The sequence below is a fragment of the Pongo pygmaeus genome, chromosome 17, assembly GCF_028885625.2.
Source record: "Pongo pygmaeus isolate AG05252 chromosome 17, NHGRI_mPonPyg2-v2.0_pri, whole genome shotgun sequence".
In the NCBI taxonomy this organism is placed as follows: Eukaryota; Metazoa; Chordata; class Mammalia; order Primates; family Hominidae; genus Pongo; species Pongo pygmaeus.
This window is the reverse complement of record NC_072390.2, coordinates 56548537-56571495: the sequence shown is the minus strand read 5'-3', so window position 1 is coordinate 56571495 and position 22959 is coordinate 56548537. Positions and strand designations below refer to the sequence as shown.

Sequence of the window (22959 nt, the reverse complement as noted above, 5' to 3'; positions counted from 1 at the left end):
TACAATGGATATCTAGTAATTTGTAATTTGTTTAAGGCTATAAATTGAGCAGTAAGATTAGATTAGAAATCATTTTGACAGTAAAAAGCCTCATGCCAGGAAGTTTAAAAAGTGATATAAGTAGTTTTAAGGATTCTCCCAAAGGTAAAGAAGGCTTTAGGCAGGTCTTACCCACCTGGCTCTACCCTTTGTTTGCTCTGTAAAGCTAGATGAAGCCCTCTTATCTAGTGTTTAATCCCAGTACTTTTTTTTTATTGAAGCAAAATATTTCTGATTGTGGCTTAAGCTACTTGTCTTTTTCTCTTCAGGATTCTGGGGCAAATAAAGGGCACCACGCTTCATATTAACTGTGCCTCAAGAAGTCAGCCACTCTGTGCCTTAGTTTCTCTCTTTCCTTCAAGTGACTCAGGACATTGTTTTAATGTGAAATAGAGATATTTATGCTTGCCCATTTAATGTCATAGAAACAAATGAGAAAAGGTAACTGAAAGTACCCTGAAAATGGCAAAGCAGTAGATAAATGATTTAATCCTAGATCAGGGTCTATCAAGTTCAGCTACAGCAAGCCTCTGCCTCAGTTTCCTCATGTTTAAAATGCCATAAGGTAACTTTTAATTCCAACTTTCTCTTTTTAAATGATTCCAATGTTTTAGTAAATAATGTGAAAATATATACTCCTGAAGAACTGTGAAATATACTCAACTACTTTACATGCCAAACAGATATCAAACTGAAAGTACCCATTACCCTCCCCAGTTATATCCTAGCTCCTGGAAAGTTATATCCTTAGTGAAAGGGAGGGAAATGTTGATGCCAACAAGCGTTTCCATGAACCCAGCTGTCATGGAATACAGTTAGATATAAATACTATATCTAGACTTTTGATGATTGCTCATATCTTATTTTAAATCATCTCTGTGTTTATAGCATGAGAAAAAATAATTCTTAAGGGTAATAAGAAAATAAACAGAAAATTATTTTTACATACCAGTATAAATAATTAGCCAGTGTTGAGTTTTTGCAGGCTCTCGATATCAAGAAGGTACAGAGATCTTGCTGAAAGAATTAAAAGAAATGTATTCTATATTACCACCTACTAGTAATGGGGGAAAATAAGTAAGTCTACATTTGCCTATCAGTTTTCATCTGTATGTCTTACGTAACAGATAAGATTTTCTGCCATTTATCTATCCTTACATACATATATACAAAAATACTTTAAATCAGAAAATATGCAAGTGCTTAGAATACCACAGTTCAGAGAACTCCTTATCCTCCTGGAGCTTCATATTGGTAGAGGAGAGAGACATTAAAAGAAATCGTCATAGAAATAATTTAGGTTGGGAGGTTAGAAAAGGCAGCAATGAAGACATGACATTCAGGCAAGACCAAAATGACACTGGAAGGCTCTAAGTTTGGCTTGTTCAAGGAATGCTAAGTAATGTAAATAAAATATAGTGAACACTGAAGAGGCTGAAAAGATAGGCAAAGGTCAAAGTATGTGAGACCTTTAAGGTCACATTATTATTGAGTATGGATTTTATTTTAAAAGCAATGGATACCCAACAAAGGATCTTAAGAGGAGAGTGAGATGATGTGATTTACATTTTAGGAAAATGACTGGTTGTCCTGAAGTACAGACCTGAGATCAGTTAAGATGCTATTACGGTAGACTAGAAGAGTAAATAATGAGAGGAGAGATTGTGAAAAGGAGACAAATATAAGAAATATCTTGGAAGTATAATTAACAGGACCTGCTGGTGGAGAGGAAGTAGGAAGGAAAGAAAGGCATTAATAGTAACTCCCAAATTTCTGGATTGATTTGTTATGGCACAAACGGAAATTTCAGACAAAAAGCTGCCTATCTACAGAGTAAGAGAAAAGAGTTGTATTTTGAAATATTAAGTTCAAAATGCCTGTCAGACATACAATGGAGATCAAATACATGTTTGAATACATGAATCTGAAACTCAGGTGAAAGATCTGAGCTAGAAATGTAAATTTGAGTTTATTAACACAACCTAGGACAAGAGTATCAAGTGAGACTAGAAGAGGACCCTGAGGAACATTAAGATGTCAAGCAGAGAGGAAAGTGCTGACAAATGAAACTGAGAAGAAATGGCAAGACAGATGAAGAGAAAAACAAGAGATACACAGTATCACCTAAACCATGAGAAGAGTTAGTTTTTCAAGAAGAAAGTTATTTACTTTGTTGAATACTCTGAAGAAGCTGAAAAGAATGCGCAACCAAAAACATTAAGGTCATATTGTAACTTAGCAAATTAAGTTTTAAGCAAGAGCCAGAATGATATGGACTAAAGACTGGAAAGAAGGAAGAAAAGAGTATGTATAAACAACACCTTTGAGAAGGAAAGTAAGAAAACAAGGTGCTGTTTCAAGAGATGTGGCTTCAAGGGAGAGTTTTGTTTTTCTGAATTTTTAACATGGAAAACCCTAACACATACTTGAGTATTTCTATCAGGAAAAGAAAATAACACATCTTTGAAGAGAGTTATGTTTCTTCTGTGTAAGAAAACAGAAGGAAAGTATGGGGTAGGGATTCATGTCTATAAAACCGGTGATGGGAAAGAGACCATTCTTACCTAGTGGTTTCTATTGTTTCCATTAAGTATGAGGCAGAATTGTCATCTGGAGATTGGGAGGCGGGGCATGAAGAACAGAGTGGAAATGGTATGAAAAATCACTGCAGAGCAGGAAGATCAACACGTCTAGGGAAATGGAAGATGGCAGAGAGCAGATGAGTGCTCATCTGAGGTTTGTGATCATGAATTTATAGTGACTCCAACATGCTATGCTATGTGTTTTTCTTCAGCAATGTTCAGGCATAGCGAAAGCAGGTAATTAATGAGGCTTATCAAGAGTTGAGATTTTTGCCAGGGGAACTGCAGGTACTAATAAAAGAATAACTAAAATGACAGCCATGGGATAAAAGCTATGTTCAGAGAAAAGCAAACATTGAAGGGAGCTGATGAATAATGAAAGGGTAGGGATCAATGGATTAGAACTTTTAACGCAGTAGGGGTCCTTTCTTAAGTAAAGTCCGAGTAATAAGAGGGTGTTATTACAAAGTAGATGTGCCAATACTTTCAGTAAGAATTTTATCTCCAGTTTTAAAGCTTAGGTGTAAATTTTAAATATGCACCAAAAATCCAATTTAAAAAACTCCTTAATCAGGAAGCCATTATATAAAGCTGAGTCCATGAGTTTAATAGGCAGAATATAGGCCTAAAGTTTCTCTTTTGACTATCTGACAAGAACATTATACTTTTGTACAGTGATGTATATATTTCAATAGCAAACACGTTTCATTCCATACTATGCCTTTTTGATAAAAAATTACTTACAGAACATAAAGAAAAGTTGAATTTAAAAAATTGTGAAACAGGAAGTATGTATTGTAAATGTTAAAACTCAATCTGAGTCAGCAATACTTTAAGGTTTTAAAACAATTTAAAGAAAAAAGTGCTTTGTAAAAAAAGATCACATATTGTAGGTCACAGACATAAGAAGAAATGGTGAGGAAGGTGCAGGTATCCTTCAAAAAAAGTATCTCTAAATATTTACTGAGTGTATACAATAATAACAATAATATTATCAAATCTGAAGGAAGTTAAATAAGATGGGGTGGGGTGGAGGGAGAAGGATTTAGTCAATGACAAGCAAGAATATGTAATTTATATATACATAAGAAAGTACAGAAAGTACTACATAAGATGGTGAAGTCAGTCCAAATACAGCTACAACCATAATAAAAGCAAATGGGGAAAAAGTACCAGTTATAAAACAGAGTGTCAAACTAGATTTAAAAACAAAATTTAGCTACATGATATTTATAAGGGACCTAAATATAAATATAAACCTAAAATATAAGGCTACAAAAAAATTCAAAGGAAAAGATAAACAAAGGCAACAAAAATATTGAGAAGAAAAGATCAACATGAACACTAATCAAGACAAAGCTCTATTAACATCAGACAAAACAGGCTTTAAGATGAAAAGCATTATTAGATATCAAGAGGGTTACCAAACAGTGATAAAAGATGCAATTTATGTACTTAATTGAAGAGCTTCAAAATATTTAAAGCAAACACTAACAGAACTACAAGAAGAAATTAATAATTCTACCATCATACAGGGGAATTTTGCCCTAATTCTTTCACAGATAAAGCAGAAAAAAATGTTAGGACAGAGTACAGATTTCAATAACACAATTAATAAGCTTGCTCTAATAACTTATGTACAATGCTATACCCAACAGCTAGGAAATACACCTTCTTTTCATGACCCATGGAATTCATAAAATATGAGCAGATCTGGGGAATAACTGAGTTTCTGTCTCCTTTCAAACATTTGGCCAGACACGTATAATGTTCTCCTGAAACTCCAAGAATAAAACGAGGAAGGACATAAGATACTGCTCAGGTGTCAAAAAGGAGACAGGAATGTTGATATCTCAAGTTGTGATAAGAAGAGAGGTAATTCAGCTTGATTGTGTATTAACGTAAAGGTGACAATGGCTTGTACAATATACTCTATGGGAATAGGGGAAGGGATAGGGGAAGATAGAAATATCACTCAAAATGATTGCCACTCTTTTCTGGATACCTGAACCCTTTAAAAAACTATTCAGCTGACAAAAAGTTAAATGGCTTAATCATTGAATAACAACAGATAGGTTCATCAGTCACAAGAGAAATATCAGAAATATATACAAACTATCATTTTTAGCCTAAAAATATTGAGCGATGGGGGAGTGTAAATCAATATTCTGAACATCGTTTTCAGAATCCAATCACTTCACAGCATCTAGAATGTAAATCACCCTTTGATCAAGCTACCAATATGGAAAACTCATTCAGACTAATGGCCTACAAGCCCTACACTACTGATATCCAATTCTCTCTTGGATCCAATCTTCTGCCAGGTTCTCTTTTGCTCACTCCCCCACAAACCAGGCACACTAGTTTCTGGTGTTCCTCAAACATATACACTTAAACTCTGGTCTTAGGACCTCTATACTTGCTACTCCCTCTATCTGAAATGCTCTTCCCCAGATAGCCATATGGTTGTTCTCTCATCTGCTTCATTTTTAGAGGGATGTTACTTTTTTACTAACAAGTAACTTGTAAGAGCTTTCTAGAACATAACCTCTATGAAGGCAAACACTGTAACTGTCTTGTTTTCCGCTGCATCAACCCCAGCATGTAGAACAGTTCCCACACATGTTAAGAGCTCAAAAAATATATGTGAATGAATGACTGAATCAATGAATCAATATCTTAGCTCTGAAAGGGAAAAACTTAGACTGTAGCAGATTGGCTTGTTAAAGGGCTTATCTAAGGATTCTATGTTTCTGTAATTTAAAAATTCTTTTTTCAGTTGAATATTTTGTTATACCAAGAGATATGCAAACATACAAACTTTAATCAATAGCTAATAGTTAAAAGATTCATTCAGCCATTAACATTAACTCCTAAAATCCGACTAAAAGCAATATATATACACACACTGAAAAATCACATGAACTGTTCTAATAATAAAACGTGTTACTTGTTTTCATCATCAGAGATATTAATGATTTCTTTTAAATTAGAAGTCTTATAGACAAATTAAAAAATATGCACTACATCAGCTTCTGCAATGCACTTTCCAAAGTACTTACAGTAAATATTCTGAGTTTCCCTAATAAAATACTTAAGCCTAGTTTATTTTCATATTGCATATGAATCCATTTATATGCCCAAAGCACCAATAAAATGAATTGAAGACTGTCTGGCACTTTATGCTGAGGGGAAAAAGTAATAAATATGCATCATAAAGTAAGTTATTTAATAAAGTTGTAATATTTAGTTATTTAATCAAAATTGAGGTTTTAAAGACAAGTATAAAATGTTCATGCGGTAGGATCTCTCCTATAGGAAGCTGGAAAAGCTTTGTACTCACTTCCAGATTTTCGCCATCTGGAACTTCTTTTGTTTTTGATGCAGGAGGAGGTGAAGAGACTGGAGGAAGGGGGCTGGTTATAATTTGGGAGCTGAAAAAGTAATAAAAGAGATCACTGAGATGTAAAATACTCTGTCCATAAGAGAAGGCACATTTTTTTTTTTTTTACCACAGTTCACTTCAATTGTGTCTAGTTAATGCAACACTTCCTAAAGTGTGTTCTGTGCAACACTAGAGTCACATTGTACTCTGGAAAAAGCGCATGGTCAAAGACCACAAGTAATGCCTCTTGGGAGATTAATGTGCAAGTCTGCATATTAAAGGTTTGGGTAAGTGCTGTTTGTTTGTTTGTTTAAGCCCATTTAGCTTTAAACTAGCATTTCCCAAACATATCTGGCCAAGATTCCCTCTTTTTAAAAACAAAATAGAGCTTTTATCTTTTTAAAAACATAATAGAGCTTAAAAAAAGAACTAAAAAAGAAACACACAAAATTAGTGACTAGTAGACCATAAGTTGGAAAAGACTAGGTTACAGTTTTTACCCCATCATAAAATTCTGAATAGACTTTTACTTATAAAACATTCTACATGGCATAGGGAAGAAAGTAAATAAGCGTGACTTGAGACTGAAGACCTCCAATATAGAGTGAGATAAAATATAAAGAGCATCTTCTCCTAAAAATTGAAAAATATAAAGTAGCCTGGGAAAGAAAAATTATTTTTCCTCTTTTTTGGTTCTTCTCCAAATAAAACACACGACATAAAGCATAGCATAACCATAATCATAAAGAAAAATTCAAAAATCCAATCTTGAGCTCATGTAATAATTGAAATGACTGGACTGATTCAGGAAGTCTAAAATCTAGACCTGGTTTTGTCAATAACAAACCTAATGATCTTCACAAAACCATTTTATATCACTAAGGCTAAGATTTTTCACCCAATGGTTACTACTGTTTGCAAATTTTAAGATTTTCTGAAAAGCAAAAAGTAGAAAAAATGTGGGATTTGGAGTCAACTCTACCATTTGCAAGATACCTAAGACTTTGGGCAGTTTACTTGAAGTCCATCTCTAAATTAGGGACAGGAATACGTACCTCAGAGGACAGTTGTAACAAGATAATGTGTGTGGACACCTGGTACAGTGTCAGATATACATTTGGGAACTCCTAATTTTTATATTATTAATAGCTAACTTTTAATTCAAATAATATGCTATTATTTTCAGTATAACTACTGAAGAGGTGTTAACAGCTAACAAAAAATGCAACTTTTTATTAAACTATTTGAGCTCACTAGCATGCTCCGTCCTTCTATTTCATCCATTTTTTTTTTTTTTTTTTGAGACGGAGTCTCGCTCTGTCGCCCAGGCTGGAGTGCACTGACACAATCTCAGCTTGCTGCACCCTCTACCTCCCAGGTTTCACCATGTTGGCCAGGCTGGTTTTGAACTTCTGACCTCAAGTGATCTGCACACCTCGGCCTCTAAAGTGCTAGGATTACAGGCATGAGCCACCACACCTGCTCCTTCCATTTCATTTTAACATAAATTAGTAATAGTAGCTAAGACTTACTAAGCACTATGTATTAGACAGTTTCCTATGAGTGTTAATTCACTTAATGATTAAACAACCCTTAAAGATGAGTTACTATTGCTATCACCACTCTTAAGAAACCGGAGACACATAGAGAATATGTAATTTATGCAAGTTTATACAGCTAGTAAGTGACAGAGTCAAGATTTTAACTCAGGTATTCAGCCTTGATAGCTTGCAAAACACTATTCCCTAATATAGTAATTTGTGTGCTGTGAGTACACACGCAATATTCACTAGTAAAACTTCAAAATTAGTAACACTAGCATTTGGTACATCTAAGGAAAGGAAAAGAAAAAACAATTTGAAATGGGAAAAATTAACAAACTAGAAAATATGTCCTCCCTGGATATCCATACCTATCTATTTCTGCAGAATTTATTCCAGAATTTGACACATTTTCTGACACTGAACTCTGACTATCCTTCTTGGTAGGTTCCAATCCATTCTTTATATCATCAAAATTTTCATATTTGAGAGCCTGGACCAATTGTAATAGGTACATCAACAAATCCTGGAAAACAAAAAAAAGTGAAGTAATATTAGGAAAAGAATGCAAAATGATTATAGACATAATTTATTCCTAAATATCAAGTCAACATTTTACTTTTATCTATCACTTTTCAGCTATATTACTTTTGGCATGACACCAAATTACTTAACTTCTCTGTGCCCCACAGCCCTTCATCTTTAAAATGGACATCATAATATAAATCTTAGAGAAGAGCATGAGGGTTAAATTAGTTAATAAAAGAAAGTCACAGTATAGTGTCCGGCACAGACTAAGTGGCCAGTAAATGACGTGTTTCAGGTAGTAGTTTCAAAAAAAATAAAAATAAAAGTGGGAAGGATTCAAGATGCTTTGCATAAAACTAAAAATTATAGAAGGATCCTTTTTTTCAGTAATGGATCAGAAGAGAGTGCATTCTATGTTTAATATTACATAAGAAATTCCAAATTTTCAAGTTTTCAAAGAACTTCTGCTTAATGACTTTCACTGGTTAGAATCTTTAAAAATCATGTGTTTTCTTTTTTCCTGAAAGCTCAAGTTTTAGAGAATTTGGATTGCTTCTTAAATAAAAGATGCTGTAAAACAGACATTTAAACATTCGATTAAGAGACATGCTTTCTGTTCCTGCCAACTACCGAGAGATTTGAACAAAACAAATTGCTAAGCCTAAATTTTCCATAAGTGACAACCAATGAGATAACTTGGACTAAAAAGGTGTCAGCCAACAAAGTAGCTTTCACTTTATTGAATTTTCCCTTAATAATAATAAAACTCTTTAATGTTTAGGATGGAAATGCTTCCAGTATTTCTCTATAAAGGTTGTCTTGACATACTTGTCCTCTTCACAAGTATGTACTTTTTAAAATTTTACTTTTAAAAATAACTAAAAAGTGAAGAAAATTGCAAAACTCAAAAAATTTTTAAATGTATGTATTATCTTCCAATTCTAATTGTCATTCACCCTGTTAGACACTTGAAACTCATAATTAGAAAATTTTGAGACTTTGGGACTACCAACTCAACTTCAGTCTCCTCTTTAAGCTCACAAACCAGGTTAAGTCTCCTGTAAATATTTCATGATCCACACTTTCCTATTTGTAACATCTATAGCACCTGTAATAACTTACTCTTGGTTTTCCCACTATTTTATAAACCAGGAGGACAGAGACCACCTGCCAGCAACCCATATTTCCTTATTTAATAACTACAGGCATAACTCATTTTATTGTACCTTGCACACATTGCTTTTTTTTTTTTTTTTTTTTTACAGAATGAAGGTTTGTGGCAACCCTGCACCCAAGCAAGTCTATTGGCATCATTTTTCCAACAGCCTGCATTCACTCCATGTCTTTGTGTCACATTGTAGTTATTCACATAATATTTCAAACTTTTTCATTATTATTTTATCTGTTATGGTGATCTGTGATCAGTGATCTTTGATGTTACTATTGTAACCAGGGGTGCCACAAACCATACCCATATAGGATGGCACACTTAATCAATTAACGTTGAATGTGTTCTGACTAATCCATCAACCAGCCGTTTCCCTCTCTCTCCCTCTCCTAGGGCTTCCCTATTCCGAGACACAGGAATACTGCAATGAGGCCAATTAATAAACCTACAGTGCACTCTAAGTGTTCAAGTAAAAGGAAAAGATGCATGTCTCTCAATTTATATCAAAAGCTAGAAATGATTAAGCTTAGTGAAGAAGGCACAGGAAAAGCCAAGATAGGTTGAAAGCTAAGTCTCTCGTACCGAACAGCCAAGGTACGAATGCAAAGGAAAAGTTATTGAAGGATATTAAAAATGCCATTCCAGGGAATCACAAATGAAAAGAAAGGGAAACAGCCTTATTGCTGATATAGAAGTTTTGGTGGTCTGGGTAGATCAGACTAGCCACAACATTCCTATGGGTGAAAGCCCAATCCAGAGCAAGGCCCTAATTCTCTCCATTTCTATAAAAGCTGAGAAAGGTGAGGAAGCTGCAAAAGAAAAGTTGGAAGTTAGAAGAGGTTTGTTCATGAGATTTAAAGAAATAAGTCATTTCCATAACATAAAAGCACAAAGCGAAGCAGCAAGTACTGATGGAGAAACTGCAACAAGTTATTGATGCAGGTGACTGTACTACACCACAAAGTTTCAGTGCAGATGAAACAGCCTTGTTTTAGAATAAGACACCATCTAAGACTCACAGCCACAGGCTGACTCTCTTGGTAAGGGTCTAATGTAGGCAGTGACTTTAATTTGAAGCCACTACTCATTCACCATTTCAGAAGTCCTAGGGCCCTTAAGAATTACGCTACATCTACATTGCCTGTGCTCTATAAACGGAAGAACAAAGCCTGAATGACATCACATCTGTTTAGAGCATGGTTTATGAATATTTAAGCCCACTGTTGAGACCCATTGTTCAGAAAAGAAGATTCCTTTCAAAATATTACTGCTCACAGACAATGTACCTGGTCACCCTAGAGCTCCGATGGAGATGCAGAAGTTGAATGCCGTTTACATTCCTGCTAACACAACATCCACTCTACTGCCCAAAAATCAAGAAGTCATTTCGACTTTCAAGTCTTATTATTTAAGAAACACATTTTGTAAGATCATAGCTTCCATAGACAGTGATTCCTGTAATGGATCTGGGCAAAATAAATTGAAAACCTTCTGGAAAGGATTCATCATTCTAGATGTCATTAAGAACATTTGAGCTTCATGGGGGAAGGTCAAAATAGCAACATTAACAGGAGTTTGGAAGAAGTTGATTCTAACTTTCTTGGATAACTTTGAGGGGCTGAAGACTTCAGTGCCTGTAATCCCAGCACTTTGGGAGGCCGAGGTGGGTGGATCACCTGAAGTCAGGAGTTCAAGGCCAGCCTGGCTAACATGGCAAAACGCTGTCTCTACTAAAAATACAAAAATTAGGCGGGCAGAGTGGCATACGCCTGTCATCTCAGCTACAAGGGAGGCTGAGGCAGGAGACTCGCTTGAACCCAGGAGGCAGAGGTTGCAGTAAGCCAAGATCATGCCACTGCACTCCAGCCTGTGCAACAGAAGGAGACTCCGTCTCAACAACAACAAAAAAGACTTCAGTGGAGGAAGTAAATGCGGAAGTCACGGAAATAGCAAAAAAACTAGAATTAGAGGTGCAGCCTGAACATGTGACTGAATTGCTGCAATCTCATGCTAAAACTTGAACAGATGAAGAGTTGCTTCTTATGGATGAGCAGCAAAGAGTAGTTTCTTGAGATGCGATCTACGCTTGAAGATGCTGTGAACATTGTTGAAATGACAACAAAAGATTCAAAATACTCTATAAACCTAGTTGTTAAAGCAGTGGCAGTATTTGTGAGGACTGACTTCAATTGTGAAAGAAGTTCTACTGTGGATAAAATGCTAACAAGCAGCATTGCATGCTGCAGACAAATCTTTTGTGAAAAAAAAGAGTCAATAGGTGTGGCAAAGTTTATGTTCATTTTATTTTAGGAAACTGCCACAGGTACCCCAACCTTCTGCAACCATCACCCTGATCATTCAGTGGTCATAAACATCAAGGCAAGACCCTTGACTACCAAAAAGACTACAATTTACTAAAGGCTCAGATGATTGTTAAAATTTTTAGAAATATTTTAAAATAAGATATGTACATTGCTTTTCTAGACATAATGCTATTACATACTTAGACTACAGTATAATATAATTTACTATATAAACATACAGCAAAATTATATTTATAAATTTTACATGTACTAGGAAACCAAAAAATTCATATGACCTACTTTATTGTGATTATTTGCTTTATTGCAGAGGTCTGGACCAAACCTGCAATATCTGAGGTATGACTGTATATTTCTCTTTTGTTCAGAATTTATATCTCACACCAAATAATTTTTAAAAAGGTCATTAGGCAAACACTAACAAAGAGTAATACATATGACTTTATCATAAATATAAATTAAATGAAAGATTATGTGGCTTATTAATTCTTATTCAAATATGTCAATGTCAGGAGTCAGGGAAATCAAGTCTCTCTATAGTGTTGTTTCTAAAACCCACTTTTTAATTGGAGCAATAAACATCTGATTTTCTATTATCATAGTTGAGATTCATGGCATCCAATAACTATACATATAATTACATGTTGTTTCCTAAGGAAAAAAGTATTATGTAACAGAAAATTAAACAATATGTTTAATGACAGGTATCCTTCTTTGGAGGTATAAGTAATTCAGTTTCACTGCCAGCCTTCATTCGGAATGCTGCTGAATCTATTACCTGTGTGCTTTCCTAATTACAGAAAAGAGTTAACCATATAAAATAAAAAAGACTGCGGTATTAAATTCCCCAGGAAGGGGAAATTCTGTAGAAAACTAAGTCACTTACCATCATCTGATTTCTTGGTCATTATATATTCTATATTCAAACTATACTTTCCTTCATTTGTATGAAAATGAATTAACTTCAATAGTAAGTACAGAGTCTGTTTTCTCATTATATACTCATGTCTTGAAAAATACAAAAGTCTTCCAAGCATGAAGGACATAAGTATTGGAGTAAAACAAAGCAAAAAAGAAAAAAAAATCAGGTTTCCATCTCAGGCAATTCTGTAAATATTTCCCAAGAGCTATGAAATTTTTACTAGATAGTGATCACCATTTTTCTCAAGAGTGAGTTAATTCTAACGCTTCAAAGTGCAAATGTGAAGACCCATATCAAAATCACTCAGAGACTTCCCATTTCTTATTGAATTAAGAATAACTCTCCATAGAGGCATTTTCAGTTAGAGACATGGGTTCTGATTTTGCCTCTCAATGGCTACTACATATATCCCACACTCCTGTCTAAGTGACATACTTTCCATTCTTCCTGTACTTTCAGTTCCCTTGCTCTTGCTCATATTGCTTTCTCTACCTGGAATATAAACTCCAAACACAAAAATTATACATTTCCTTCAACTCAAATGACACTTCTTCATTAAATTCTAATATGAGATCTGCTTCCTTTTGAACTACACAGCAGTAAGAAATATGATTTAAAAATTTCAAAATAATGCAAGATAAAGAATAGTCATTAAAAAAATCCTAAATAAGATATTAACAAATCAAATTCAGACAGTATTGAGATTTATTTTACAAGTGTATGGCTGATAAAACATTAGGAAATGTACCAGCATACTTACAGTAGATTGATAAAAATGAGAGACTATATATGAACAAGTGTCAAAAGAGTGTTTGATAATATATAGAAGCCATTCTTGATTTAAACACACAGAAAAAGAAAAGAACAAACAGAGATAGGGAGAAACTTTAAACATAAATGAGAGCATCTGACTGAAACCAGTAAGCAACACACATTAGAGTGAAATACTAAAAGCATACCCACAGTGAGCCACAAGACAAAGATGAATATTGAACTACTTTTATTCACCATTATTACTTGCAGCTTTTAGCTAATGCAATGAAAAACTAGACTGCTTTTCAGCTAGCATAATGCTATACCTACAAAATATAAGAAGCAACCTAACATCTATTAGAGTAAGAAAAGTCAATAAAGTGATGAGATAAAACAAATATTGTAACAGAAACAGTTTTCCTTTTAACTAAGAAACATAAATAAAAGATAAATGGGGTGGGGTAGTATATAATAGTAACAATAATATAATTGCCAGGGAATCAATCAAAATTACAAGAATGTATATGATTTTAGTAAAATTGATAAGTGAGTGAATAAAAAATCATATGCCACTGTGATGGAAGATATAATGTCATAAAGGTGTCATTTTTTTATAATATGCAAACATAATGTAATTCCACTTAAGATTCTGGTGCAGTTTTAAGAAAATGATAAAATTATTCTAAAATTCATGGAAAGAACAAATGTAAAAAAACTATAAATAAAATTATAAAAAAAGGAAAGAAGAAAAGATTTGTCTAGTCATATATTTAAAGTATTATAAAGGAACTAATTTTTTAAAAGTATAAAACAAGGGTAAAAAGACTTACGGGGATTGTCTGCAAAATGTAAAAAGCAGGTATCTTTTGGCTCAATAATTCTAATGCAAGCAGTTTATTCAAGAATATGATTTTTAAGGCCGGGCGTGGTGGCTCACACCTGTAATCCCAGCACTTTGGGAGGCCGAGGGGGGGTGGATCACGATGTCAGGAGATCAAGACCATCCTGGCTAACATGGCGATACTCAGTCTCTACTAAAAAAGAAATTCAAAAAAGTATCCGGGAGTGGTGGCGGGCGCCTGCAGTCCCAGCTACTTGGGAGGCTGAGGCCATAGAATGGCGTGAACCCGGGAGGCAGAGCTTTCAGTGAGCTGAGATCACGCCACTGCACTCCAGCCTGGGAGATGGAGCAAGACTCCGTCTCAAAAAAAAAAAAAAGATTATGATTTTTAAAACATACCCACCTACCCTCCCCCACACACCTCTTCACTAAAATATACTTACAGGAAAAGAATGGGAACAACGGCCTACAAAAGAGGCCCAATGGTTAAGTAAATTAACAAAAAAATTCACAGTAAAATATCATGCTGTTATTTAGAAAGAATAAGGCAGATCTACAGTGACAGAGTTCAGGACATGCTAAAATAAAAAGGACAAAATATAGCATGCTGGCATTGAAATTTTTTTTGTTATTCCTAACAAGCCCCTTTCAACCACACCTGAGTTTATGTTAATGAGGTAACTTTTGGAAAGCCCCTAAAGATGGGGTTTGTGATTAAAGGGTGGGACTTTAAGCTCTACCCCCTCAACCTCTGGGGAGCAGAGAGAACTGAAGATTGACTTAATCACCAACAGCCAATGATTTGATCAATCATGCCAATGTAATAACGCTTCCACAAAAACTCAAAAGCACAGCATTCTGAGAGCTTTTGGGTTGGTGAAGAAGAAAGCACCCATGTGCCAGGAGGGTGCTATACTGCAAACTCCATGGGGACAGAAACTCCTGTGCTCAGGACCTCATCCCATGTGTCACTTCAACTAGCTGTTCATCTGCATCCTTTATGATACCCTTCATAATAAATCAATAGTAGTAAGTAATGTTTTCCTGAGTTTTGTGAGTCATTCTGGCAAATTATCATTTCATCTAGCTGTTCATCTGTATCCTTTAGGATACCCTTCATAATAAATCAATAGTAAGTAATGTTTCCCTGAGTTTTGTGAGTCATTCTAGCAAATTATCACACCCAAAGAGAGGGTTACGGGAGCCCCCTGATTTGTTAAAGCCAGTAGGCCAGAAGTCAGAAGGATGTAATCTAGTAGAGCTTAGGGGGTTGGGGTGGAGAGACTGAGCAGTGTTACAGATGAAACAAGATTGGTTATAAATTGGCAACTGCTGAAGACAGATGAATTATTTGTTGGGGCTCATTATACTATTTACTTTAGTGTTTAAATTTCACCATAATTAAATACACACATACAATGATCAACTTTAATAAATATTTAATTTGCTTCTTGAAATTCAGATACCACTAATTCAAAATGATCTCACTGTCCCCTCCTTCTTAAAAAGGTATTTGATAATAGTTGTTCTATGCGATCAACATTGCTATATATATTGAAGCTTGAGAAGTTACTCCACACCCCATAAAGTACTGCTGGCTAGCATATAAACTGTTAGGTTATGTTTAAGAACATATTCACCCTATACAAATTAAGAAAACAAATTGCTGGATTAGTCTATCTCATAAAGAATTATTAAAGCCCAAAATGCAGCAATGCTTTTTGTCAAAAAAGCGTTCCTCCTTCCCTGATGGCCTTACATGAACAGTCATGTGCTGCGTAACAGCGCTTCAGCCAAGAGAGGACCACATATATGACAGTAATCCCGTAAGATTATAATGCTGCGTTTTTACTGTACCTTTTCTATGTTTAGATACACAAAAACTTAGCATTGCATTACAACTGCCTAAGGAATTTAGTACAACATGCTGTACAGGTTTGTAACCTAGGAGTACATAGCCTCAGTGTGTAGTAGGCTTTACCATCTAGGTTTGGGTAAGTATACTCCATGATGTCTGCACAAAGATGAAATCCCCTAAGGACACATTTTTCAGAACACCTCCCTGTCATTAACTGATAAATAACTGTATATAAATAGCCAGCATATAGTTGGCAATCTTTGCTTTCCAAGGATCCAAAACCCCTTCAGAAAATCTACATATACATATAATTGTCATCAGCTCAAAGTTTAAAAGGCGAGTTTGAAGGAGAGGAAGATGACCACGCATCTCTATGCTTTAAAGGCCCCAAGGGCTTTTCAAGGCTACAATTAAATGTGGCTTGTTGTATACTGACTGATAAAGGAGATCTGAATTATTCCCTAGCTGGTGCTGCATTAAACCATTTTTCACTAGAATTCCTTCTTCCAGCCAGAGCAATACAAGCTCTACTGCCAGGTAAATGTCCTGAGAGTGACTGTCCTATCACGTAACAGATCAGGAAGTAAATTTTCATTTCACAGGAGTCCTTTGAGGCATATTTTAATTTTCCTTCTGAAAACACACCTAGTATATCCTCTTCCCTTCTAAAAATCTCTCTTGCATGTGCACACTCTCTCTCTCTCACTCTCACACACACATACACACATAGTTTATAATTAGGCTCTAGTTTAAAATGACCCATTGAAGCAGAATAATAAATAATAATGCACCTCATCATCGGCCTGTCGCAACCGGGCAACAGCATAACGCCTCACAGTTGGGTTGGTGTAATGAGAGGATAACAGCTCCAAGGAGTCCTCTACATCCATCGGCTTCCATTTTCCCAGAAGTTCCAAGGCCTGTTTGGCCTCTTGAGGTAGATCCCAATTAACACATTTCAAGAATTTTGTCAAGGCCTAAAATCAGAAAATATTTAAAAATTAGAAACAGCCTATTTCCTGGGATAGAGAAGTTGACTAGGCAGAGTTCCACTTGGTCCTAATGACAGAGCCACGGAGTCAGTGATAGACTCCTTGTGTAAACACTAAATGAAGTTATATATATGATCTTATAGAAGCACTGCAGGACAGAAAAAAGGCATGTTCCCTGTATCTTTATATTTTCCAGGCCAAATCATTTGCGAGCACTATGAATTTTTTTAATTTGTTTTGGCTTTTCTTCATTTTGCTATTGTTATTTTAAAATACTGCAGGGCTCAAGACATGGAAATAGTTGAAGCATTTCTCACGAACTCTAAGATGCCTTAGAGAAAACCTACATTTCACAACAGAAAATACTGCAACCACTGAACGAAAGGGCCAGAAGCCATGCTAGGGCAGAAATTCCCACCAATAGCCTCACTCTCGATCACCTCCCTAGAGTATGACCACCGGCTTTCGCAGATACTTAAACATGAAGACTCAAACAATGTGGAGTATGTACGTATCTCTGTGAAGTAACTACTTAAAAAGATAGGAAATCCAACAAAACCTCAAAACAGAAGCATAAAAATGGGTAAGTACAGAAACAGCAGCAAACAGTCTATGATTTGGCTGGTTGTACATCTTTCTGCAACCTCACTCCTTTGAATAGGCAGCACACGGAAGTTTTCACAAGACTGTCAGTTAAGCAAATTGTCTTGGAGTATATCACTCATTGCACAAACAGTAAGTCCTCTTTTAAGAAAGGTACACACTTATTGGCCAGGTGTGGTGGCTCATGCCTGTAATCCCAGCACTTTCAGATGCTCAGTCAGGAGAAATGCTTGAGGCCAGGAGTTCAAGACCAGCCTGAGCAACACAGCAAGAACTCATCTCTACAAAAACAAATGAAAATAAAGAAAAGCATGTACTTGCTTTCCATAAAAAGCAACGCTTATTGCTGGGTCTCAAAGGCAACACTTTCCTGGCTGAACCCAAGATGTTTTCTTCTTCTTTGTCTTCTTCTGTTGCTATTTGTTGAAAAATAGGTAACTTGAAAATGTGAAGGCCCCTGCTCTGCCCAACCAAAATCTTTTTATTAGTAAACTAATCAATTCCTCAAGAAAATGTCTACTTGGACAACAAAACAATTTCTGTTAGTATTACACTAAATGAACCTTCATACCCATCCCCTAACTTATTCTTGATTTTATTAAATTAAGAAAAACGGCACTATGGAGATTGTCTAGTTCAATGCTTAAATTGTATATAACCTCAGCAAAGATAAATGGCTTGCCCATCACCTCAAAATGGTGCATGAGCTAGATGTAGAACTCAGGTCCACCAGTTCTCAGCTCCATACTTCTTCCACCAGATGGTGCTTCCTTACCATTAAGGCGCTCCATTCCCTAGTTAGTCCCATTCCCCTTGGAGCCATTACTCTGCCAACACTAATCTCCTGAATCTATTCCGGTCCCTTTCAATTATTTCCTAGCAATATCTCCTATATTTGTCTTCAGCTTGATTCTCATTATATCACACATCTGGAGTTGGACAGAGCCTTCCAGCTAAGAAACTAAATACCAGTTTCTCTTCTAATCATTTCATACAAACTCTTAGAAGCTCAAGTTGGAAGTGATCTTAGCACAAATTTCCTATTGTTAGCAGAAATACCCCACAACATGAATGCCAAAAAGAGACCCAATATTTACTTAAGTGACTCCAGGAACTAATTTCCAAAATAGCCATTACATTCATAGAAAGCTAAGCCATTTTTGTTTTGTTTTGATTTTAACTATAATGAACCAAAAGGCAAAAATGACTTCATATTGCTTTTTCTAATTGGTTAGTTTCATTCTTTGGAGAGAATGAGAGTAAATTTAGCCCCATACGATGTGGACAACCTTTCCAATATTTGAAGATAATTGCCATACCGTTACAAAGTGGTTTCAACTAGATGACAGGACATTCTAATTTGTAAATAAACAAATAACCTTGGCTTCTTTCTCAAAACATTTCATTGCTACCACTTACCACAATGCAAACCCATTTCATTAACCTCTCATTGCCCTTCCATGCTTCAGCCCAGTTAACTTATATTAACAATGTCTCTCTAAACCCTGTGTACATTCCTCCCATATACTCTTCATCAAAACAGGGATATCATCTCCTCTAAAGTCATCTTGTCGAAAGTTTTACAGGAAGTTTTCGGCAACTTTCAGCTATTCCTTTAGAAGCTGGCTCAATTTTACTACTGTCATTTAAATGATGTTCTTCTAACTGCCAAATGTTTTTGTGGGCATTTTTATCTCTATAACTGGAGTCTGCATTCCCCAAAGACAGCTGTCCATTTCCTCTACACCTCCTGCACACCATTTAGTATAATGCTCCCTTTCTGTATAGAACACAGATTGCCCTACTAACTTATTCCATGAATTTATTTTCCACTTCTAAAACGTATTTCTAGGTTGAATGTGGAAACAAAGCAATACTTCTTAAATAATGACAGTGAAAGCTTTTCCATTTCACGGTACCTCAGCAGTCTTAATAGAAATGTGCAGGTATGTACTTATTATAAGCAAATCTTGTAGCATGCCGATGTACTCAATTCAATAACTGAAACAATCTAAAACTTAGATTCTCAGATTTATAGACTTATTAGCAAGATTTATGAAGTATGCTGCTGCCAAAAAACATAAGGCACTGTACAAAGAATTTCACAACTTCTTAATGTTAAGCGTTACAAATGTAAACAGGGAGCCAACAGAATGAAGAAGAAAACAAGGAGTCAAAGAATACGAAAGACAAAAAGTAAGAATTTGAAGACAGCAATAATAATGGCCTTTTTAAATGACCCTAGGTCTTTTAAAGATGCTTTACTGATCCATGTAAAGATGTAAAGAGAATTGTAAAGAGCAATTCTCTCTCTCTGTGTAACTTCCACAGATTACTGGAGAGCACAGGCTGTAGAGCCAGGGTATTTGGGTTCCAATCATAATTCCTGGCTCCATCAATTATTAGCTGACTAAATTGAAGCAGATTAACTTTTAAGAGACCTTTTCCATAGGCTTGTGGTGAAGATTAAGTTAACGAATGTAAAATGTTTGTAACAGTATCCTATATATAGTAAATAGTTTATTATCAGTTATTATTTTTATTCTATTTCTGATGTTGACATCAAATGTTAGCTTTACTATATGTATTACTATGTTTTATTTGTTTGATCTGAAAATCACCTGTTGTCTCCTATTCCTAGAATCACAGTCACCTCAGAACTGAAAATACTATATCTCATATGTATATATTTCTAATTTAAACTTCTACCAACTAAATTCTCAGAAATTTGTGTCTTGCTGCTTTTCCAATGCTTTTGATTCCAAATACTCAAACATGAAAACATCTCATTCTTTTCTTCCCACTTGCCATATATCCTTACTGATATGGTGTGGCTGTGTCCCCACCCAAATCTCATCTTCAGTTCCCACGTGTTATGGAAGGGACATGGTGGGAGGTAACTGAATCATGTGGGCAGGTCTTTCTCATGCTGTTCTCATGATAGTAAGTCTCATGAGATCTGATGGCTACATAAGGGGGAGTTTCCTTGCACAAGCTCCCTTTGCTTGCTGCCAACCACGTAAGACATGACTTGCTCCTCCTTGCCTTCCATCATGATTGTGAGGCCTCCCCAGTCACATGAAATTGTAAGTCCATTAAAACTCTTTTTCTTCCCAGTCTCAGGTATGTCTTTATCAGCAGTGTGAAAGCGGAATAATACAGTAAATTGGTACCAAAAGTGGGGTATGAACGCACACGGATATAAATCCATCAGGTTCAGGCCTAACCCCTGGCCATTGCCTCCAAAGTCAACTTACTTGTATAGCTTCTTCTCCATCCCTTGCCCTCCAAAACTGTTCTCTAAGTCAGTATATGATTCTCCTAATTATGTCACTTTTTTTCATTTTCCACTCTGCTCCAATCTACCCTAGTTTGTACTCCTTAAAATACCACTTGTTAGGCCAGCGTGCTGACTCACACCTGTAATCCCAGCACTTTGGGAGGCTGAGGCAGGTTGATCACCTGAGGTCAGTAGTTTGAGACCAGGCTGACCAACATGGTGAAACCCCGTCTCTACTAAAAAGACAAAATTAGCTGGTGTGGTGGTGCACGCCTGTAATCCCAGCTACTTGGGAGGCTGAGACAGGAGAATCACTTGAACCTGGGAGGGGGAGGTTGCCCTGAGCCGAGATCGCGCCATTGCAGTCCAGCCTGGGCAACAAGAGTGAAACTCTGTCTCCAAAGAAAAAAAGAGAAGTACAATATCACTTGTTAATACACATTTTCCTACTTTAGTGGTTTCTTGTCGCCAGTAAAATTGAATTCCTAAGGGTATAATTCGAGGCTTATCACAATCTGATGCCATCTTTTCTATTTCATAACCATTCATGCAAAACTCTCTGTTTCCTGAACCTAACAGCCTACCTTACTCATGCTTTCCTTCCCCATAAAAAAATGACCACCAAATAAAAAATGCTATCAAAGTCTGCTCACACTTTAAGGGCAATCTTTGTTCTGTGAAACCTTCCTCATGTCACAGCACGCTGATCTGGTCATCCTCCACATTTCTATTATATTAATTACTTATATGTTTATTAAGACAGTGACCCTTAATCAATTACTATGCTATACTTCCTAATTTTAATTATGTGTAAATATCCTTACCCCAAAACAATTTTAATTTATACGAATACAAGGACATGATACCTGAAAGCTCATAGTCTTATATAATGCTAGGCCAAGAGGTGATAGTGAATACTTGCTGAACTGAATTCATTTATCCCATGGGTCACCATCAATTTCTTGTCAGGAGACACAAATATGATGATTGTCCTCATTTCACTGTCTCAGAAACAGCCTTATAAGAACACCCAGTGCATCACTATTATCTTCACTATATATGACTCTTCCTACTGCTTTTTTCCCCCAAGCATAATCAAAAGGCATGGAGTTAATTTAAATTAGTATTTTTATAAGAAAAAAGTCCATTATAAAAGCAGGTTGGTGCAAAAGTAATTGCAGTTTTTGTCAAATAGTTTTGAAAAATTACAGTATTCATATATCAGGTTCCACAGAAATGGGTCACTTCCTACATGCTATAAACTGCAAATTTGAAAATACTTCATAAATTTAAATGGTAACAAATTTAATTGAACAAAGTTATTACTATGAACTTCCTGGGTGCAACATCGAGTCCTGACTAGAAGGTTTTCATCTGAAATACTTAAGACAGGTCATTAAGAAAAAAAAAAGGGGCTAGAAAGACAAAATTTAATTAAAAAATAAAAAGTGTAACTTTGTAAGAACCAGTTTCCTCCCATTTGTTTTCTGAGCACTGCCTTCTCTCTAGAAAAGCTTTTCAGCCCCAGGGCCCAAATGTCAAGTAACCTAAATCACAATTTCTGAGAGTATGACGCTAAAAGAATTTCTTTCTGTAAATAAATTAATGGGTGGAGTATGAGAGTATCCATTTTTCACAAAACCCATCTGAAATTATTACAAGGTTACAAATGTGGCTGTGTGAATAATTCCTTTGGTCACTTCAAGGCCTATATATATTTGGTTTACTCCAAAGTGACTTCTGAACATTAAAACATATCGTTCACTCTACTCTAGTGGTCATAAGAATCCTATAATATATCCTGAGAATTGAAGTTTCATCACTCACCTTTCAAAAACTTGAAATCAACTAGTTAAATGAAACTTGTCACACACTTTATATCACTTGAACATTTTATTTCTTTTGCACATATCTAGAAGTAATTGAATTTCGGTGGGAAGTGACTACTTGTTTAAACAAACAATTTTTCTTGCAAACCTTTCTATCTAAAAAAGTTCTGCTCTGTAAATCTACTCCTGTATGCTTTTTAACCTATACATTCTAACAGGTTCAATTCAATATCTAGCTGTGTATTTTAGACGACACTGAGCTGCATTCAAGACGCAGTTTCTGCGACCAAGGTTATTCTTCATTTAACACAGTATCA

At 35.6% G+C, this 22959-nt stretch overlaps 1 protein-coding gene across 3 annotated transcripts in view; it reads right to left on the bottom strand.

Moving 5' to 3' along the window:
• PIK3C3 (phosphatidylinositol 3-kinase catalytic subunit type 3) overlaps positions 1 to 22959 on the bottom strand; it is a 127835-nt gene that overhangs the window by 61104 nt on the left and 43772 nt on the right. For 2 of the 3 annotated variants that reach the window (XM_054460473.2, XM_063653611.1), the window contains 4 exons: positions 16730 to 16915; positions 7919 to 8073; positions 5965 to 6055; positions 989 to 1056 (listed from right to left, as the gene is read on the bottom strand). In XM_054460473.2, the coding sequence (XP_054316448.2) occupies positions 989 to 1056; positions 5965 to 6055; positions 7919 to 8073; positions 16730 to 16915 (500 nt within the window). The remainder of the gene's footprint in view (positions 1 to 988; positions 1057 to 5964; positions 6056 to 7918; positions 8074 to 16729; positions 16916 to 22959) is intronic. The other variant, XM_063653610.1, reaches the window with a different exon arrangement.